Genomic DNA, 19,770 nt, shown 5'->3' with positions numbered 1-19,770 from the left:
AGGGAGACGGGGGAGAGAGAGAGGGAGACGGGGGAGAGAGAGAGGGAGACGGGGGAGAGAGAGAGGGAGACGGGGGAGAGAGAGAGGGAGACGGGGGAGAGAGAGAGGGAGACGGGGGGAGAGAGAGGGAGACGGGGAGAGAGAGAGGGAGATGGGGGAGGGGGAGAGACGGAGACGGGAGAGACAGGGAGGGGGAGAGACAGGGAGGGAGGGGGAGAGACGGGGAGGGAGGGGAGAGACGGGGAGGGGGAGAGACGGGGAGAGGGAGGGAGGGGGAGAGAGAGGGAGACGGGGAGAGAGAGGGAGACGGGGAGAGAGAGGGAGACGGGGAGAGAGGGAGACGGGGAGAGAGAGGGAGACGGGGAGGGAGAGAGAGGGAGACGGGGAGGGAGAGAGAGGGAGACGGGGAGGGAGACGGGGAGGGAGAGAGAGGGAGACGGGGAGGGAGACGGGGAGGGAGAGAGAGGGAGACGGGGAGGGAGACGGGGAGGGAGAGAGAGGGAGACGGGGAGGGAGAGAGAGGGAGACGGGGGGAGAGAGAGGGAGACGGGGGGAGAGAGAGATGGAGACGGGGGGAGAGAGAGAGAGGGAGACGGGGGGAGAGAGAGAGAGGGAGACGGGGGAGAGAGAGGGAGACGGGGGGAGAGAGAGAGAGGGAGACGGGGGAGAGAGAGGGAGACGGGGATAGAGAGAGGGAGACGGGGATAGAGAGAGGGAGACGGGGATAGAGAGAGGGAGACGGGGAGAGAGAGAGGGAGACGGGGAGAGAGAGGGAGACGGGGAGAGAGAGGGAGACGGGGAGAGAGAGGGAGACGGGGAGAGAGAGGGAGACGGGGAGAGAGAGGGAGACGGGGAGAGAGAGGGAGACGGGGAGAGAGAGAGAGGGAGACGGGGAGAGAGGGAGACGGGGAGAGAGGGAGACGGGGAGAGAGGGAGACGGGGAGAGAGGGAGACGGGGAGAGAGGGAGACGGGGAGAGAGGGAGACGGGGAGAGAGGGAGACGGGGAGAGAGAGAGACGGGGAGAGAGAGAGAGGGAGACGGGGTGAGAGAGAGAGGGAGACGGGGTGAGAGAGAGAGGGAGACGGGGTGAGAGAGAGAGGGAGACGGGGTGAGAGAGAGAGGGAGACGGGGTGAGAGAGAGAGGGAGACGGGGTGAGAGAGAGAGGGAGACGGGGTGAGAGAGACAGGGAGAGAGAGACGGAGGGAGAGAGAGAGACGGAGGGAGAGAGAGAGACGGAGGGAGAGAGAGAGACGGAGGGAGAGAGAGAGGGAGACGGGGAGAGACAGAGGGAGACGGGGAGAGAGAGGGAGACGGGGTGAGAGACAGAGGGAGACGGGGTGAGAGAGAGGGAGACGGGGTGAGAGAGAGAGGGTGACGGGGTGAGAGAGAGAGGGAGACGGGGTGAGAGAGAGGGAGACGGGGTGAGAGAGAGAGGGAGACGGGGTGAGAGAGAGAGGGAGACGGGGTGAGAGAGAGAGGGAGACGGGGTGAGAGAGAGAGGGAGACGGGGTGAGAGAGAGAGGGAGACGGGGAGAGAGAGGGAGACGGGGTGAGAGAGAGAGGGAGACGGGGTGAGAGAGAGAGGGAGACGGGGTGAGAGAGAGAGGGAGACGGGGTAAGAGAGAGAGGGAGACGGGGTGAGAGAGAGAGGGAGACGGGGTGAGAGAGAGGGAGACGGGGTGAGAGAGAGAGGGAGACGGGGTGAGAGAGAGGGAGACGGGGAGAGAGAGGGGGAGACGGGGTGAGAGAGAGAGGGAGACGGGGAGAGAGAGAGGGAGACGGGGAGAGAGAGGGGGAGACGGGGTGAGAGAGAGAGGGAGACGGGGTGAGGGAGACGGGGAGAGAGAGAGGGAGACGGGGAGAGAGAGGGAGATGGGAGAGAGAGAGAGGGAGACGGGGAGAGAGAGGGGGAGACGGGGTGAGAGAGAGAGGGAGACGGGGTGAGGGAGACGGGGAGAGAGAGAGGGAGACGGGAGAGAGGGAGACGGGAGAGAGGGAGACGGGAGAGAGGGAGACGGGGAGAGAGGGAGACGGGGAGAGAGGGAGACGGGGAGAGAGGGAGACGGGGAGAGACAGAGAGGGAGACAGAGAGGGAGACGGGGAGAGACAGAGAGGGAGACAGAGAGGGAGACAGGGGGAAAGAGAGAGGGGGAGAGAGGGAGACACGGGGAGAGAGGGAGACGGGGGGAGAGAGGGAGACGGGGAGAGATAGAGAGGGAGACGGGGAGAGGGAGACGGGGGAGAGAGAGAGGGAGACGGGGGGAGAGAGAGAGAGGGAGACGGGGGGAGAGAGAGAGGGAGACGGGGGAGAGAGAGAGGGAGACGGGGAGAGAGAGAGGGAGATGGGGGAGGGGGAGAGACGGAGACGGGAGAGACAGGGAGACAGGGAGGGGGAGAGACAGGGAGGGAGGGGGAGAGACGGGGAGGGAGGGGAGAGACGGGGAGGGGGAGAGACGGGGAAGACGGGGAGAGGGAGGGAGGGGGAGAGACAGGGAGGGAGGGGGAGAGACGGGGAGGGGGGGAGAGACAGGGAGGGAGGGAGGGGGGGAGAGAAAGGGAGGGAGGGGGGAGAGAAAGGGAGGGAGGGGGGGAGAGAAAGGGGGGGAGAGAAAGGGAGGAGGGGGGAGAGAAAGGGAGGGAGGGGGGAGAGAGAAAGGGAGGGAGTGGCGGAGAGAAAGGGAGGGAGTGGGGGAGAGAAAGGGAGGGAGGGGGGAGAGAAAGGGAGGGAGGGAGAGACAGGGAGGGAGGGGAGAGAGAAAAGGAGGGGGGGAGAAACAGGGAGGGAGGGGGAGGGGGAGAGACAGGGAGGGAGGGGGAGAGACAGGGAGGGGGGAGAGGGAGGGAGGGGGAGAGACAGGGAGGGAGGGGGGGAGAGACAGGGAGGGGGGGAGAGAAAGGGAGGGAGAGGGACAGAGAGAAAGGGAGGGTGAGGGAGACACACCCACTGATACCCACACACCCAACCCACTGATACCCACACACCCAACCCACTGATACCCACACCCCCACCCACTGATACCCACACCCCCACCCACTGATACCCACACACACACCCACCCACTGATACCCACACCCACACACCGCCACCCACTGATACCCACACCCACTCACACCCTCCCACCCACTGATACCAACACCCACTGATACACACACACTGATACACACACACACACTGATACACACACACACCCACTGATACACACACACACACACACACTGATACACACCCACCCACTGATACACACACACCCACTGATACACACACACACCCACTGATACACACACACCCACTGATACACACACACACCCACTGATACACCCACACACCCACTGATACGCACACACACCCACTGATACACACACACACCCACTGATACACACACCCACTGATACACACACACACCCACTGACACACACACACACACACACACACACTGACACACACACCCACTGATACACACACACACACACCCATTGATACACACACCCATTGATACACACCCCCATTGATACACACACACACCCATTGATACACACACACACCAATTGATACACACACACACCCATTGATACACACACACACCCATTGATACACACACACACCCTTTGATACACACACACACCCATTGATACACACACACACCCATTGATACACACACACACCCATTGATACACACACACACACTGATACACACACACCCACCCACCGATACACACCCACCCACCGATACACCCACACCCACCGATACACACACCCACCGATACACACACACCGATACACACACACACACACACCGATACACACACACACACACCGATACACTCACACACCGATACACACACACACACACACACACACCGATACACACACACACACCGATATACACACACACACACCGATACACACACACACACCGATACACACACACACACCGATACACAAACACACCCACCCACTGACACACACACACTCCCACTGATACACACACACACACCGATACAAACACCCACCCACCGATACACACACACACACACACACCGATACACACACACACCGATACACACACACACCGATACACACACCCACCGATACACACACCCACCGATACACACACACACACACCCACCGATACACACACCCACCGATACACACACACACACCCACCGATACACACACACACACCCCCACCGATACACACACACCCCCACCAATACACACACACCCCCACCGATACACACACACACACCCCCACCGATACACACACACACACCCCCACCGATACACACACACACCCCCACCGATACACACACACACACCCCCACCGATACACACACACACACACCCACCGATACACACACACACACACCCACCGATACACACACACACACACCCACCGATACACACACACACACACCCACCGATACACACACACACACACACACACACACCGATACACACACACACACACACCGATACACACACAGGGAGGGAGGGGGAGAGACAAGGAGGGAGGGAGGGGGGAGACACACACACACCCACTGATACACACACACACACCCACTGATACACACACACACACCCACTGATACACACACACACCCACTGATACACACACACCCAATGATACACACACACACACCCACTGATACACACACACACCCACTGATACACACACACACCCACGGATACACACACACACACACCCACTGATACACACCCACTGATACACACACACCCACTGATACACCCACACCCACTGATACACCCACACCCACTGATACACACACACCCACTGATACACACACACCCACTGATACACACACACACACCCACTGATACACACACACACCCACTGATACACACACACACACCCAGTGATACACACACACACACACCCAGTGATACACACACACACCCTATGATACACACACGCACCCACTGATACACACACTGATACACACACATACACATACACCCCGCCAGCCCCTGCACCTCCCGCGACCGCGCAGCCACCACTGCCCACCCCCGAGTCCATCTCCCACACCAAGTGGACGAGGGGAAGTGAGCGCCAGGAGAGGCAAAGGTGGGAGCGCCGCTGGGCAAAGGTGGGAGCGCCGCTGGGCAAAGGTGGGAGCGCCGCTGGGCAAAGGTGGGAGCGCCGCTGGGCAAAGGTGGGAGCGCCGGGGGGCAAAGGTACGAGCGCCAGGGGGCAAAGGTACCAGCGCCGGGGGGCAAAGGTACGAGCACCGGGGGCAAAGGTACGAGCGCCGGGGGGCAAAGGCAGGCGCACCCCCGCTACCACCTCCTATTACCCCCCCCTTGGCTGGGACCCGGGACAGAAGGGGAACACACTGCGCACAGAGGAGCCAGGAGCGGGATGGCAGTCACAGTCACGTGTGCGCTGCACAAAGCGGAAGCCCCGCCCCCGGCTTCCTCTGACATGCTTGCGACCAATCCCCTGCGGGCCGGCCGGCATTCCAAGTCCCGCCCCCGGCATTCTCCTTCATTCAGTCCCCCCGGCAGCATTCACACACACATAGAAAATACTTACCGGCCGCTGCATTCTCCTCACCGCCGCTGCCCCGCAATACCGGGACCAGGGAAAAAAACGGGACGGACTTAAAACCGGGACAGGCCACAAAAAAAACGGGACTGTCCCGGCAAAAACGGGACGAATGGTCACCCTAGACTCTGTACATACACACTGTGTGTGTGTGTCTGTGTACATACACACACACACACAAATACACACACACACTACAAGTGTATGTGTGAATTCGTACATGTACACATGTAGTGGGTGTATACACGTGTGTGTGTACGTATACACATAGTGTGTACGTACGTATACACGTACAGTGTGTGTTTGTTTGTGTGCATATATACAGTGTGTGTGTGTGTGTGTGTTTGTGTATACGTTTACACATATAGTGAGTGTGTACTTGTATACACATATATTGTGTGTGTACTTATATACACATATATTGTGTGTGTGTACTTATATACACATATATTGTGTGTGTGTGTACTTATATACACATATATTGTGTGTGTGTGTACTTATATACACGTATATTGTGTGTGTGTACTTATATACACGTATATTATTTGGGCTGCGCATGCCACTGCAGTATATAACAGCCGGTGAGCAGGTCTCATTACGTTCACTACGGAGTGCGTATATTTTTATATATGTTGCTATAGTGACCACATATTCACCGGCACATTATCACTACCGAGCGGGTTGCCTATACCCCCACGCCGTTGAGCAGGAATTGATCCAGTTCCACTATAGGTGGTATACACAGCTAAGCACACTCGCCTCTACAGTGTTCGCATCAGCCTGCGCGGCATATATCCATCACCTGTTAGCAGGCGCTGCGCGGTCTCCTGCTGTTATAAGGGGGGGACACCCCCGTGTGGCTGCTGCATTCGGACTGGGTTTAATCCGGATATGAGTCCCCTATAGCTGACGATATGTGTAGCGCAATAGCACTTTACAATATTATATAGGTGCTTATATTCACAATGAGCTACTTCATGTCACAAGTGATTCTCCATATCAACTCTGGTCTGGCTCCTAGATTATATTTACCTATGGGATCACGCCCTCCCCCCCCCCCCCCACTGACAGGGGTAGTGAACAGCCTTCCTACATGTGGTTACTTGGCTGAGTACTTATTTTGTTTGCCATATACTATGGTTAGGGTTCCACCTCGGACTTCATAGGATGTTGTATGCTGACCCATTTATTTATGAGTAAAGTGTACGTAGCCACCTTTCCCCCGTGACTAAGGGGAGCCACGCCTGCTGCCGTCACCTGTGGCTCACAGAAGGCCTGGGCCTCTGCAGCTGGGAGCCTGGGGTGATCTGTCGTTCTACCTGATGCAGCGCCTCCACCTGGGAGAGATCCTAACGCAGTAGGATAACCTCTCTCAAGAACCCAACACATATAGTAATTACACACACACACACACACACCAGTATATAACAATTGGTTTACTGAATACGAACACAGTAATATGATATACAGTGCACTCGCAATATAATGTTCCTACAATACCCCCACCCTGGTGGAACCCAAAGTACTGAGGTGCCTGAGCACTTAACCAACCAGTGTCCACAGACCAGGCCCACCCAAAGAATGAGTGGAGTAGCGCTACCCACGGTGTGTGTGTGTGTGTGGCTGTTGGTGCACGTAGATGCGATACCTTCCTGGTCGTAGCCCAGACCAGGCCGCCTTGGCTGAGGGTTCGCTGGGCCGCAACGTGTCCCACGCCGAGTGGATCCTCAGGCGCCCGGTCCACCTCCTGAGGGAGCTCCCGTTGGAGTGTGTCCCTTTTTTAAAGTGTCTCTGATAATATAGGCCCGGGTCTGATTCCAGACCGCGGGCCGCGCACACCACGTGGCGTCTGTCACCGGTGCACTGATACTATATAGTTACTGGGGAAGCGTCCCTACCTATGGGCCTTCCCTGCAGCAACCACAACCTAGAGTGAGTCGGGGCCTAGCTTGGACCTGGTGCGAACTCCGGCCTAGTCCAGCGGAGCACTGCTCCCTGGGCACTACCTCCTCTCCGTCCTGCTCCCGACTGAATCGCGCAGTCCTCTGCGTGCCAAAAGCCTTACTCTGCCTTGCATGGATCCACGAGCCCTATTGGCTCTCCTGCCCACGGGGTTCCAGCATCTCTCTTGAGGCTCCTGGGACATGTAGTCCCTTGCGGAGCCCGTGTAATGGCCGCTGCACTAACTTGGGACTGCGCATGCGCACCGCATCTACTGCACATGCACGAAGATACCAGATGGCGGCCCCCACTTGCCAGATGCGCCGCGGAACGCCGGACGCCCTGCAGTCTCCCCCCCCCCCCCCACGGGCCACGGAGGTGAGCAGGGAGCGGGGCTACATGTATAGTTACAACACCCCTTATCTCCCTGCATCCTAGCTATCATAGCCATCAACGGCTATCCCCCCCTACTCCAAGTGCGCAATGCTGAGACACAACGATCTATCCTCCGTGCTGAGTCAGCCATCGCTTTGGTAATGGTGTCTCTTTATATATGGGCCGTACTCCTTTTAGATAATTTTGGCTCTCTTTTTTTAATATGGTTTATTAAAAGTTACTTTTTAGCCTAGTGGTGGGCATATAAGTGATTTTCTTTGGTGGACATTCCTTTGCCCTCCTATTTATTTTGATACTTATACACATATATTGTGTGTGTACTTATACACATATTGTGTGTGTGTGTGTGTGTGTGTGTGTGTACTTATACATGTAGCCCCCTTCCCCTGTGACATTAGGAACTACGCTCGCTGATTACCTGTATTGCTCACAGGAGGCCTAATCCTCCACCACTGGGAGCCTGGGTTGAGCTCTTTCTTCCTTGGTACAGCGCCTCCACCTGGGAGGGATCCCAGCGTAGCGGGATAACCCCTCACAGGAACCAATTGCAGTGAAGAATACACACACAGGTGTATATATATAACTGGTTTACTAACACACGCACAAATATCAATAACAGTACAATATCCCCCAACACAGTAATCACCGCCCCGGTGCCCACAGAATAATACCCACCCAAAGTGTGGGGAGTAGCGCTGCCCCTGTGTGGAATCGTTGGTGCACTTTACCTCCCTGGGCACTCCTGAACCGCTGATAGCTCAAATTGGGAAGGGTCAGACAGGTCCCACGGCGTGGGGCCTGCAAATCCCCCTCTCGCCTTACAGGGGATGATCCGCCTCGTGGGGGAGCTCCAGCAGCAGTCTCTTCCTAAATGTTTACAGGCCCTGGAGATGGTCCCAGGCCGCAGGGCACCGCGTGGCTGTCCGTCCGACGGCGCGGTAACTATAGCTGCAATGCTAAGGGGAGAGTCCCTACCTAGGGCCTTCCCTACAGCACTTAACTGTTTTAAAGGGACCGGGGCCTAACTGGGGCCTTGGGGCAGAGTCCTGGCCTAGTCCAGGGCCTTAGTAGCTCCCTGGACGCGTCTGTCCACTCTGCTGCCTTTCCGATGACTAACCGCCGCCTCTAGAATCCCGTGGAGGAGCCCTGAACCAGCAACGGCCGTTCTCTGTTTGAAAACGCCCACTCGCGCCTCTTTGCGCAAAGCCTCCAGGGACTTGTAGTCTTTTTCCCACCTTCTCCTGAGATGGCCGACGCTCTGGACGCAACAAAATGGCCGCCGCCACTCCTGCTCGGAGCAGCGGAGCCATTCCCCACGCCGGAGGCCGGCAGGGGGGACCGTAGGGGATTCCGCTACATACACATATGTGTGTGTACTTATACATACACACAGTGTGTGTGTTCCCCAGTCCCCTATAGCAGGGGCCTTTGTGTCTGCGAGGGTCTCTGACATTAGGAGGGGGTCTTGTTAAGAGACGCAGTGGTCTAGTAGTAAAGGTGATAACGTTTGAAGTAGAAGACCTCGTCTCGGTCCCAATGCCAGCTGTTTGCGTAAAACCGGTACACGCCTGGTAACGCGTATATAATGTGCGCCGCATGGAAAACCGTCTCCGCATGTGTGGTATGGATCATGCGTGTGCGCCCCCTGACGATTATAGCCGGATTAGTGTCTCGGGGTGGGTGGGAGATGAGGAGGAGGAAGAGATGAAGAAGGGGGGAGTGGGGGAAATGAGGACGGGTGGGAGATGTTGAGGGTGAGGGAACGGGTGGGAGAGATGTTGAGGGTGAGGGAACGGGTGGGAGATGTTGAGGGTGAGGGAACGGGTGGGAGAGATGTTGAGGGTGAGGGAACAGGTGGGAGAGATGTTGAGGGTGAGGAAATGGGTGGGAGAGATGTTGAGGGTGAGGGAACGGGTGGGAGAGATGTTGAGGGTGAGGGAACGGGTGGTAGAGATGTTGAGGGTGAGGGAACGGGTGGGAGAGATGTTGAGGGTGAGGGAACGGGTGGGAGAGATGTTGAGGGTGGGAGAGATGTTGAGGGTGAGGGAACGGGTGGGAGAGATGTTGAGGGCGAGGGAACGGGTGGGAGAGATGTTGAGGGCGAGGGAACGGGTGGGAGAGATGTTGAGGGCGAGGGAACGGGTGGGAGAGATGTTGAGGGCGAGGGAACGGGTGGGAGAGATGTTGAGGGCGAGGGAACGGGTGGGAGAGATGTTGAGGGCGAGGGAACGGGTGGGAGAGATGTTGAGGGCGAGGGAACGGGTGGGAGAGATGTTGAGGGTGAGGGAACGGGTGGGAGAGATGTTGAGGGTGAGGGAACGGGTGGGAGAGATGTTGAGGGTGGGGGAACGGGTGGGAGAGATGTTGAGGGTGGGGGAACGGGTGGGAGAGATGTTGAGGGTGAGGGAACGGGTGGGAGAGATGTTGAGGGTGAGGGAACGGGTGGGAGAGATGTTGAGGGTGAGGGAACGGGTGGGAGAGATGTTGAGGGTGAGGGAACGGGTGGGAGAGATGTTGAGGGTGAGGGAACGGGTGGGAGAGATGTTGAGGGTGAGGGAACGGGTGGGAGAGATGTTGAGGGTGAGGGAACGGGTGGGAGAGATGTTGAGGGTGAGGGAACGGGTGGGAGAGATGGGGGGAAAGAGAAGGCAGGGTTGGGGAAGTGATGAGCAGGAGAGGGGGTGGGAGAGATGATGAGGAGAGGGGGGGGAGGTGAGGGCAGGATAAATGCTGACTGGGAGCTGGGATATGTAGGTCAGACATCAGGCAGCTGTCAGGAAGCAGAGACCGACTCTAATCCCTGTCAAGTGTGTGTGTGTGTGTGTGTGTGTGTGTGTGTGTGTGTGCTGCGTGTGCTGCGTGTGTGTGCTGCGTGTGTGTGTGCTGTGTGTGGTGTGCTGTGTCTGCATGCAGTGTGGTACAGTATGTCGAGTATTTGGTATGCTGTCTGTGTATGTATGGTATGCTGCTGTGTCTTGTGTGTGTTATGCGCTATGTGTATGTCTGCTATACAATGTCTGGTGTGTGTGTGTCTGCTAGTATGCAGTGTCTTATGTGATGATTGTATGTGCCCTATTTAGTGGCAGTGTGCGCGTGTGTCTCTTGCGGTGTGTGTGCGCGTGTCTCGTGCGGTGTGTGTGCGCGTGTGTCTCTCGCGGTGTGTGCGCGTGTCTCGTGCGGTGTGTGTGTGCGTGTGTCTCTCGCGGTGTGTGTGCGCGTGTCTCGTGCGGTGTGTGTGCGCGTGTGTCTCTCGCGGTGTGTGTGCGCGTGTCTCGTGCGGTGTGTGTGCGCGTGTGTCTCTCGCGGTGTGTGTGCGCGTGTCTCGTGCGGTGTGTGTGCGCGTGTCTCGTGCGGTGTGTGCGCGCAACTCTCTCGCGGTGTGTGTGCGCGTGTGTCTCTCGCGGTGTGTGTGCGCGTGTCTCGTGCGGTGTGTGTGCGCGTGTGTCTCTCGCGGTGTGTGTGCGCGTGTGTCTCTCGCGGTGTGTGTGCGCGTGTCTCGTGCGGTGTGTGCGCGCAACTCTCTCGCGGTGTGTGTGCGCGTGTCTCGTGCGGTGTGTGTGCACATGTCTCTCGCGGTGTGTGTGTGCGCGTGTCTCGTGCGGTGTGTGTGCGTGTCTCGTGCGGTGCGGTGTGTGTGTGTGTCTCGCGCGGTGTGTGTGCGCGTCTCTTGCGGTGTGCGCGCATCTCTCGCGCAGTGTGTGTGCGCGTGTCTCGTGCGGTGTGTGCGTCCCTCTCGCACAGTGTGTGTGTTTGCACATCTCTCGCACAGTGTGTCTCTTGTTCAGTGTGTGCGCGTCTGTTGCGCTTTTTGCACACATCTCTCACGCAGTGTGTGTTTATGCACGTCTCTCTCGCTGTGTGACTGCGTGTCTCTCACGCAGTGTGTGTGTGCACGTCTTGCACAGTGTGTGTGCGTGTCTCGCGCGGTGTGTGTGCGTGTCTCGCGCAGTGTGTGCGCGTCTTTCGCGCAGTGTGTGCGCGCTGTCTATTGTGCGGTGTGTGCACGCGCGTGTCTCTCACGCGGTGTTTGTGTGCGCTTGTCTCTTGCATGGTCTGTGAGCGCGTCTCTTGTGCAGTCTGTGCGCGTCTCGTGTGGTGCTTGTGCATTTCTCTTGCGCAGTGTGTGTGCGCATGTCTCTAGCACAGTCTGTGTGAGCGCGTCTCTTGTGCGGTTTGTGTGCGCATATCTCTTGCGCTGTCTGAGCACGTCTCGTGCAGTGTGTGCATGTCTCTAGCGTGGTCTGTGTGCACTTGTCTCTTGCACGGTCTGTGTACGTGGTCTGTGTGCGCCTGTCTCTTGCACGGTCTGTGTGCGCGCGTCTCTTGCGCAGTCTGTGTGCGCGCGTCTTTTGCGTGGTCTGTGTGCGCGCGTGTCTCGACCACGCGTCAGGGAGTAGTGTGGGTGTGCGTGCGGAAGAGCGCCTCGCACTGTGTGCATATCTCGCTGTCTCTGTGTGTGTGTGTGTGTGTGCAGGAGCGCGTCTTGCGCTGTTTCTGTGTGGGTGCGTCTCGCGCTGTGTGCATATCTCGCTGTCTGTGTGTGTGTGTGCAGGAGCGCGTCTTGCGCTGTCGGTGTGTGTGCGTCTCGCGCTCTCTGTGTGTGTGTGTGCGTCTCGCTCTGTCTCTGTGTATGCGCGTCTCGCGCTATGTGCATATCTCACTGTCTCTGTGTGTGTGCGGGAGCGCGTCTCGCACTGTGTGTGTGTGTGCGTCTCGTGGTGTGTGCGTGTCACAGGGTGTAGTGTGGGTGTGCGTGCGGAAGAGCTTCTCGCGCTGTGTGTGTGTGTGTCACAGGGTGTAGTGTAGGTGTGCGTGCGGAAGAGCGTCTCGCGCTGTGTGCATGTCTCGCTGTCTCTGTGTGTGTGTGTGTGTGTGTGTGTGTGTCACAGGGTGTAGTGTAGGTGTGCGTGCGGAAGAGCGTCTCGCGCTGTGTGCATGTCTCGCTGTCTCTGTGTGTGTGTGTGTGTGTGTGTGTGTGCGTGTGTGTGTGTGCGTGTCACAGGGTATAGACTCTCCCTCTATTCACGTTCCTTTTCTGCTCCTTGTTTCCCAGTCTGTGTATATTCTCATATTGAGCCGATTCCAAGAACTTTATATCCCCCGGGCCTTATATCCCCCGGGCCTTATATCCCCCGGGCCTTATAGTGTTACATGCTGTGAGGGCCTTATATCCCCCGGGCCTTATAGTGTTATATGCTGTGAGGGCCTTATATCCCCCGGGCCTTATAGTGTTACATGCTGTGAGGACCTTATATCCCCCGGGCCTTATAGGGATACATGCTGTGAGGGCCTTATATCCCCCGGGCCTTATAGTGTTACATGCTGTGAGGGCCTTATATCCCCCGGTCCTTATAGGGTTACATGCTGTGAGGGCCTTATATCCCCCGGGCCTTATAGTGTTACATGCTGTGAGGACCTTATATCCCCCGGGCCTTATAGGGATACATGCTGTGAGGGCCTTATATCCCCCGGGCCTTATAGTGTTACATGCTGTGAGGGCCTTATATCCCCCGGTCCTTATAGGGTTACATGCTGTGAGGGCCTTATATCCCCCGGGCCTTATAGGGATACATGCTGTGAGGGCCTTATATCCCCCGGGCCTTATATGGATACATGCTGTGAGGACCTTATATCCCCCGGGCCTTATAGTGTTACATGCTGTGAGGGCCTTATATCCCTCGGTCCTTATAGGGTTACATGCTGTGAGGGCCTTATATCCCCCGGGCCTTCTAAGATTATATGCTGTGAGGGCCTTATATCCCCCGGGCCTTATAGTGTTACATGCTGTGAGGGCCTTATATCCCCCGGGCCTTATAGGGTTACATGCTGTGAGGGCCTTATATCCCCCGGGCCTTATAGTGTTACATGCTGTGAGGGCCTTATATCACCCGGGCCTTCTAGGATTATATGCTGTGAGGGCCTTATTACCATGGCGACAGCCTAAACCAATCACTGCTCTCTTTTTCTTAAAGGGTCTGTAAACTTTGCTCAACGCAGCTATCCGATTGGTCGGAGAGTGGGTTATAATCCTGGCAGGAAGGGTGTGCAAGTTGTTAGTGCACTGCCTTTGAAGTGGGAAGGCCTGGGATCAGGCAGGTCACTGCTCAGGCACCTGACTTGGACTGTAAGGTCTGTGAGGCAGGCGCTCGCGTTATGCTGTGTGCTGCATTCGCTGCGGGCGACGCAGGATATTGCTGCTATCCCTGACTATTCTGCTCTGTGTCCCGCAGGCTCCTCGTGTCTGGTGGGCTACAAAAAGACCCCCCCGCCTGTTCCCCCCCGAACCACTTCCAAGCCCTTCATCTCCGTGACGGTGCAGAGCAGCACCGAGTCTGCGCACGACTCCTACCTGGACGCGCAGGAACGGCAGAGTGAGGCCAACAGCCAATCGGGGCTCAGCACCTCCACCGAGAGCCTGGAGAGCACCCGGGCCCCCAGCGTGACCCGGGCCAGGCCCCCAACCCCCGTCAGGCAGGCGCCCCCCGAAGTGCCCCCCAAGAATGCGGCCGTGAAAATCAGCAAGGAAGACCCGCCGCGCCCGCCGGAACCCCTCCCCAAGCGCAAGCTGTCCTCCATCGGCATCCAGGTGAGAGTTGCAGCGTACACGGAACCTGAACACGCCGCGCTGTATAGTGGTTCTGAGTATCTATACACTGATAATAGACACATTGCGCTCTACAATGATGAGTATTGTCACAGGGTTAATACTCTGTTTGCAAGCGCGCTCCCACTTTTCACCTCCACAAAGGTCCCTCAAATGGACAATATCTCCTCTACAGGACAAGTGTTAATAGACAGCCCGCAAGGTGCCCCACTCTTCACCTTCGCAAAGGTCCCTAAAATGAGTAACATCTCCCCTAAATCTGTCCCCATGTACCAACTGTCATGAACAGCACACAAGTGGGCACGTGACTTAGATATGCAACCAGGTTTAATACACGCAGATACTCTAATCAACTCGCCTTTCTCCTCCGCAAAGGTACCTCCAATGAGTTCATATTAACCCCTTGCTCAATTGCAATCATATCTTTACGCTGCCACCACCCGGGAAATGCAACCAAGATGGAAAATTAATATTTGCCAGGGCCCCAGGCCCCTGTTTTATTATACACAAACTGCACTTTAACACACACAAATCGGTTGTAGCAAAATGTGTCCGAAAATGTAAATACTCTCCCCAGAGCGTGCAACTGTTCATTCAGAGCCCAATGCATTACTTATTAAATGTTTTAATATATATAAATAATATAGCAACTTCTACTGAGTTCCCTTTGAAAACGAACCGAATACATGGTATCTTTAAACCCAAATGGTAGCCCATTAACCCCTGAAGCACCAGATGGATTAAAATACCTAAAATCTCATGATATTGTCATGATAAGTATCTGTACACGGATGCTGAACAGGCCACACTGTATAATGATGCTGAGCATCTCTATATACTGATAACAAACAAGCCATGCTGTATAATGATGCTGAGTATCTATACATGTATACTGAAGACACTGTGCTGTATAATGATGCAGAGTATCTATACACTGATAATGAATACGCTGCGCTGTATAATGATGCCGAGTATCTATTCACGCTGTGCTGTATAATGATGATGATTCCTGGGCCCTATGGAACACACAATCTGTCTGCAACAAACTTAATCCAATACATGACCTATTCCTTTCCAATTCTCTCCCCTCAACCTTATCCCCCCCCCCACCTTATATCACCTGCTCGCACTCTCACCTGCAAGACTTCTGCCGTGCGCTCGGACTCCTTACTACGAACCATCAGGCTCTCCCCCAGTTTTCAGATGTTTAAACTCCATAAAAACTCGGCTTTAAAAATAAAAAATAAAAACTTGCCTCCTCTCCAACCCTAGCTGTGTGTAACATCCCCCCCTAACCCTATTGGGACAAGCTGTGTGTAACATCCCCCCTAACCCTATTGGGACTAGCTGTGTGTAACATCCCCCCTAACCCTATTGGGACAAGCTGTGTGTAACATCCCCCCCTAACCCTATTGGGACTAGCTGTGTGTAACATCCCCCCCTAACCCTATTGGGACTAGCTGTGTGTAACATCCCCCCCTAACCCTATTGGGACTAGCTATGTGTAACATCCCCCCCTAACCCTATTGGGACTAGCTGTTTGTAACATCCCCCCTAACCCTATTGGGACAAGCTGTGTGTAACATCCCCCCCTAACCCTATTGGGACTAGCTGTGTGTAACATCCCCCCCTAACCCTATTGGGACTAGCTGTGTGTAACATCCCCCCCTAACCCTATTGGGACTAGCTGGGTGTAACATCCCCCCCTAACCCTATTGGGACTAGCTGGGTGTAACATCCCCCCCTAACCCTATTGGGACTAGCTGTGTGTAACATCCCCCCCTAACCCTATTGGGACTAGCTGTGTGTAACATCCCCCCTAACCCTATTGGGACTAGCTGTGTGTAACATTCCCACTAACCCTATTGGGACTAGCTGGGTGTAACATCCCCCCCTAACCCTATTGGGACTAGCTGTGTGTAACATCCCCCCTAACCCTATTGGGACTAGCTGTGTGTAACATCCCCCCTAACCCTATTGGGACTAGCTGTGTGTAACATCCCCCCCTAACCCTATTGGGACTAGCTGTGTGTAACACGCCCCCCCCCCACCCCCCAATCCTATCGGGACCATCTTTGCGGCTGGACCAAACTCCACGTTATTGGACACCCCCTAACATCCACACCCCCAAACCTTAATGGGATCAGCTGTGCAGCTAGACCATACTCCATCCTGATGTATACTCCGTCCCACAATAAGCAGCCACCTTACCTTTTGTTTCAACATTGTCCCTCATTCCCGGTAGAGTGTAAGCTCTCCGGGTCAGTGCTCTCATCACCGCTCTGTATCTGTTTGCGCTGGTCTGTCCTCACCTGTAACGATGATGTAACATACAGCGCACTCTGCCCCATTGTACCGCACGGCGGGATATGGTGGCGCTTCCCAAATAAAGGATAACAATAATACACTGATAATGATCACGCTGCATTGTATAATGATGCAGAGTATCTCTATACACTGATGATGATCACGATGCACTGTATAATGATGCGGAGTATCTCTATACACTAATAATGATCACCATGCACTGTATAATGATGCAGAGTATCTCTATACACTGATGATGATCACGCTGCATTGTATAATGATGCAGAGTATCTATATGCTGATAATGATCACGCTGCACTGTATAATGATGCAGAGTATCTCTATACACTGATGATGATCACTCTGCACTGTATAATGGTGCGGAGTATCTATACACTGATAATGATCACGCTGCGCTGTATAACAATCGGGAGTATCTCTATACACTAATAATGATCACGATGCACTGTATAACGATGTTGAGTATCTCTTATACACTGATATTGAGCATGTCGCGCTGTATAATGATGCAGAGTATCTCTATACACTGATGATGATCACGCTGCACTGTATAATGATGCAGAGTATCTCTATACACTGATGATGATCACGCTGCACTGTATAACGATGCTGAGTATCTCTTATACACTGATGATGATCACGCTGCACTGTATAACGGTGCTGAGTATCTCTTATACACTGATAATGAATATGCAGAGCTGTATAACGATGCATAGTATCTCTTATACACTGATAATGAATATGCTGCGCTGTATAATGGTGCGGAGTATCTATACACTGATAATGAATATGCAGAGCTGTATAATGATGATAAGTATCTATACACTGATAATGAACACGCCGCACTGTATAATGATGCTGAGTATCTTTACCCACGAGCAGTGGGTCAGTGTCGGTTTTCGTGTTCCCTCACAGGTGGACAGTGTCCAGACGGTGCCTATACCCGAGCCCCCCCCTCCGGCCAAATTCCAGTCCATCGGGGTCCAGGTGGAGGAGGAGTGGAGGTAAAAAGGGAATCGCATCTTATAGTGACACAGAGTATGTACTGTCCCTCCCCCCGCAGGGTGACACAGTGACACAGGCAGAAGGGAGCTATGAGTCTGTCCCTCCCCCCCGCAGGGTGACACAGTGACACAGGCAGAAGGGAGCTATGAGTCTGTCCCTCCCCCCGCAGGGTGACACAGTGACACAGACAGAAGGGAGCTATGAGTCTGTCCCTCCCCCGCAGGGTGACACAGACAGAATGGAGCTATGAGTCTGTCCCTCCCCCTGCAGGGTGACACAGTGACACAGACAGAAGGTAGCTATGAGTCTGTCCCTCCCCCCGCAGGGTGACACAGTGACACAGACAGAAGGGAGCTATGAGTCTGTCCCTCCCCCCGCAGGGTGACACAGTCAGAAGGGAGCTATGAGTCTGTCCCTCCCCCCGCTGGGTGACACAGTCAGAAGGGAGCTATGAGTCTGTCCCTCCCCCCGCAGGGTGACACAGTGACACAGACAGAAGGGAGCTATGAGTCTGTCCCTCCCCCCGCAGGGTGACACAGTCAGAAGGGAGCTATGAGTCTGTCCCTCCCCCCGCAGGGTGACACAGTGACACAGACAGAAGGGAGCTATGAGTCTGTCCCTCCCGACACAGTGACACAGACAGAAGGGAGCTATGGGTCTGTCCCTCCCCCTGCAGGGTGACACAGTCAGAAGGGAGCTATGAGTCTGTCCCTCCCGACACAGTGACACAGACAGAAGGGAGCTATGGGTCTGTCCCTCCCCCTGCAGGGTGACACAGACAGAAGGGAGCTATGGGTCTGTCCCTCCCCCCGCAGGGTGACACAGTCAGAAGGGAGCTATGAGTCTGTCCCTCCCCCCGCAGGGTGACACAGTGACACAGACAGAAGGGAGCTATGAGTCTGTCCCTCCCGACACAGTGACACAGACAGAAGGGAGCTATGGGTCTGTCCCTCCCCCTGCAGGGTGACACAGTCAGAAGGGAGCTATGAGTCTGTCCCTCACCCCGCAGGGTGACACAGAAGGGAGCTATGAGCCTCCCCCTCCCCCCGCAGGGTGAGACGGACAGAAGGGAGCTACAAGTCTGTCCCTCCCCCCGCAGGGTGACCGTGACACAGACAGAAGGGAGCTATGAGTCTGTCCCTCCCCCCGTAGGGTGACACAGTGAGACAGACAGCAGGGAGCTATGAGTCTGTCCCTCACCCCGCAGGGTGACATAGTGACACAGACAGAAGCAATTCATTGTAATATTTAATATTGTAATATTTAACTGTTATATATTGGGAGGTATTAGAGAGAGGTTATATGGGGTAATAGGAGGAGTTATAGGGAGAGGTTATATGGGGTAATAGGAGGAGTTATAGGGATAGGTTATATGGGGTAATAGGAGGAATTATAGGGATAGGTTATATGGGGTAATAGGAGGAATTATAGGGATAGGTTATATGGGGTAATAGGAGGAACTCTTTTTATTGAAAACACTTTTTTCCAACATTGCATTTCATAGAAAATTGCCAAACAAAAACTGCACATTATGTACGAACTTACACTATATAAATACAAACTCCGCATTTGTTCCAACTTTTCTCCTCTCAACAGCACCTTCACATTTCCTTTATACACATTTTAAATTGAAACAAAATAAGAACCCTAACTGCCACACGAATAGCTGCTACCTTTAAAGGATTAATTTAGAAACAAATATTACTTTTTCTTTTCCCCCACATTATCCCCCAATGACCCAAACCTCTTAGTAGCCACCGAAGATGGGATCATGTCCGAGTCTGACTCTATGGAAACAGCCATATTATGCTCCTCTTCAGATAAGGAAAGATCCTCTACATCATCAGGGTCTTCAGCTCTTGACCCCCAATCCTTCCTAAGAACAGAAAAACAATTCTTTACAGGCACCTCAGGAACTTCACCAGCAGGA

At 55.0% G+C, this 19,770-nt stretch overlaps 1 protein-coding gene across 8 annotated transcripts in view; it reads left to right on the top strand.

Annotated features, from left to right (window-relative positions):
• DLGAP4 (DLG associated protein 4) overlaps window positions 1-19,770 on the top strand; it is a 104,196-nt gene that overhangs the window by 77,913 nt on the left and 6,513 nt on the right. For 7 of the 8 annotated variants that reach the window (XM_075571854.1, XM_075571857.1, XM_075571856.1 and 4 more), the window contains 2 exons: window positions 14,134-14,489; window positions 17,718-17,839. In XM_075571854.1, coding sequence (XP_075427969.1) covers window positions 14,134-14,489; window positions 17,718-17,839 — 478 coding nt within the window. The remainder of the gene's footprint in view (window positions 1-14,133; window positions 14,490-17,717; window positions 17,840-19,770) is intronic. The other variant, XM_075571861.1, reaches the window with a different exon arrangement.

The sequence above is a fragment of the Ascaphus truei genome, chromosome 15, assembly GCF_040206685.1.
Source record: "Ascaphus truei isolate aAscTru1 chromosome 15, aAscTru1.hap1, whole genome shotgun sequence".
In the NCBI taxonomy this organism is placed as follows: Eukaryota; Metazoa; Chordata; class Amphibia; order Anura; family Ascaphidae; genus Ascaphus; species Ascaphus truei.
Note: the sequence above shows the minus strand (reverse complement) of the source record. Positions and strands in the feature narration are given on the sequence as shown.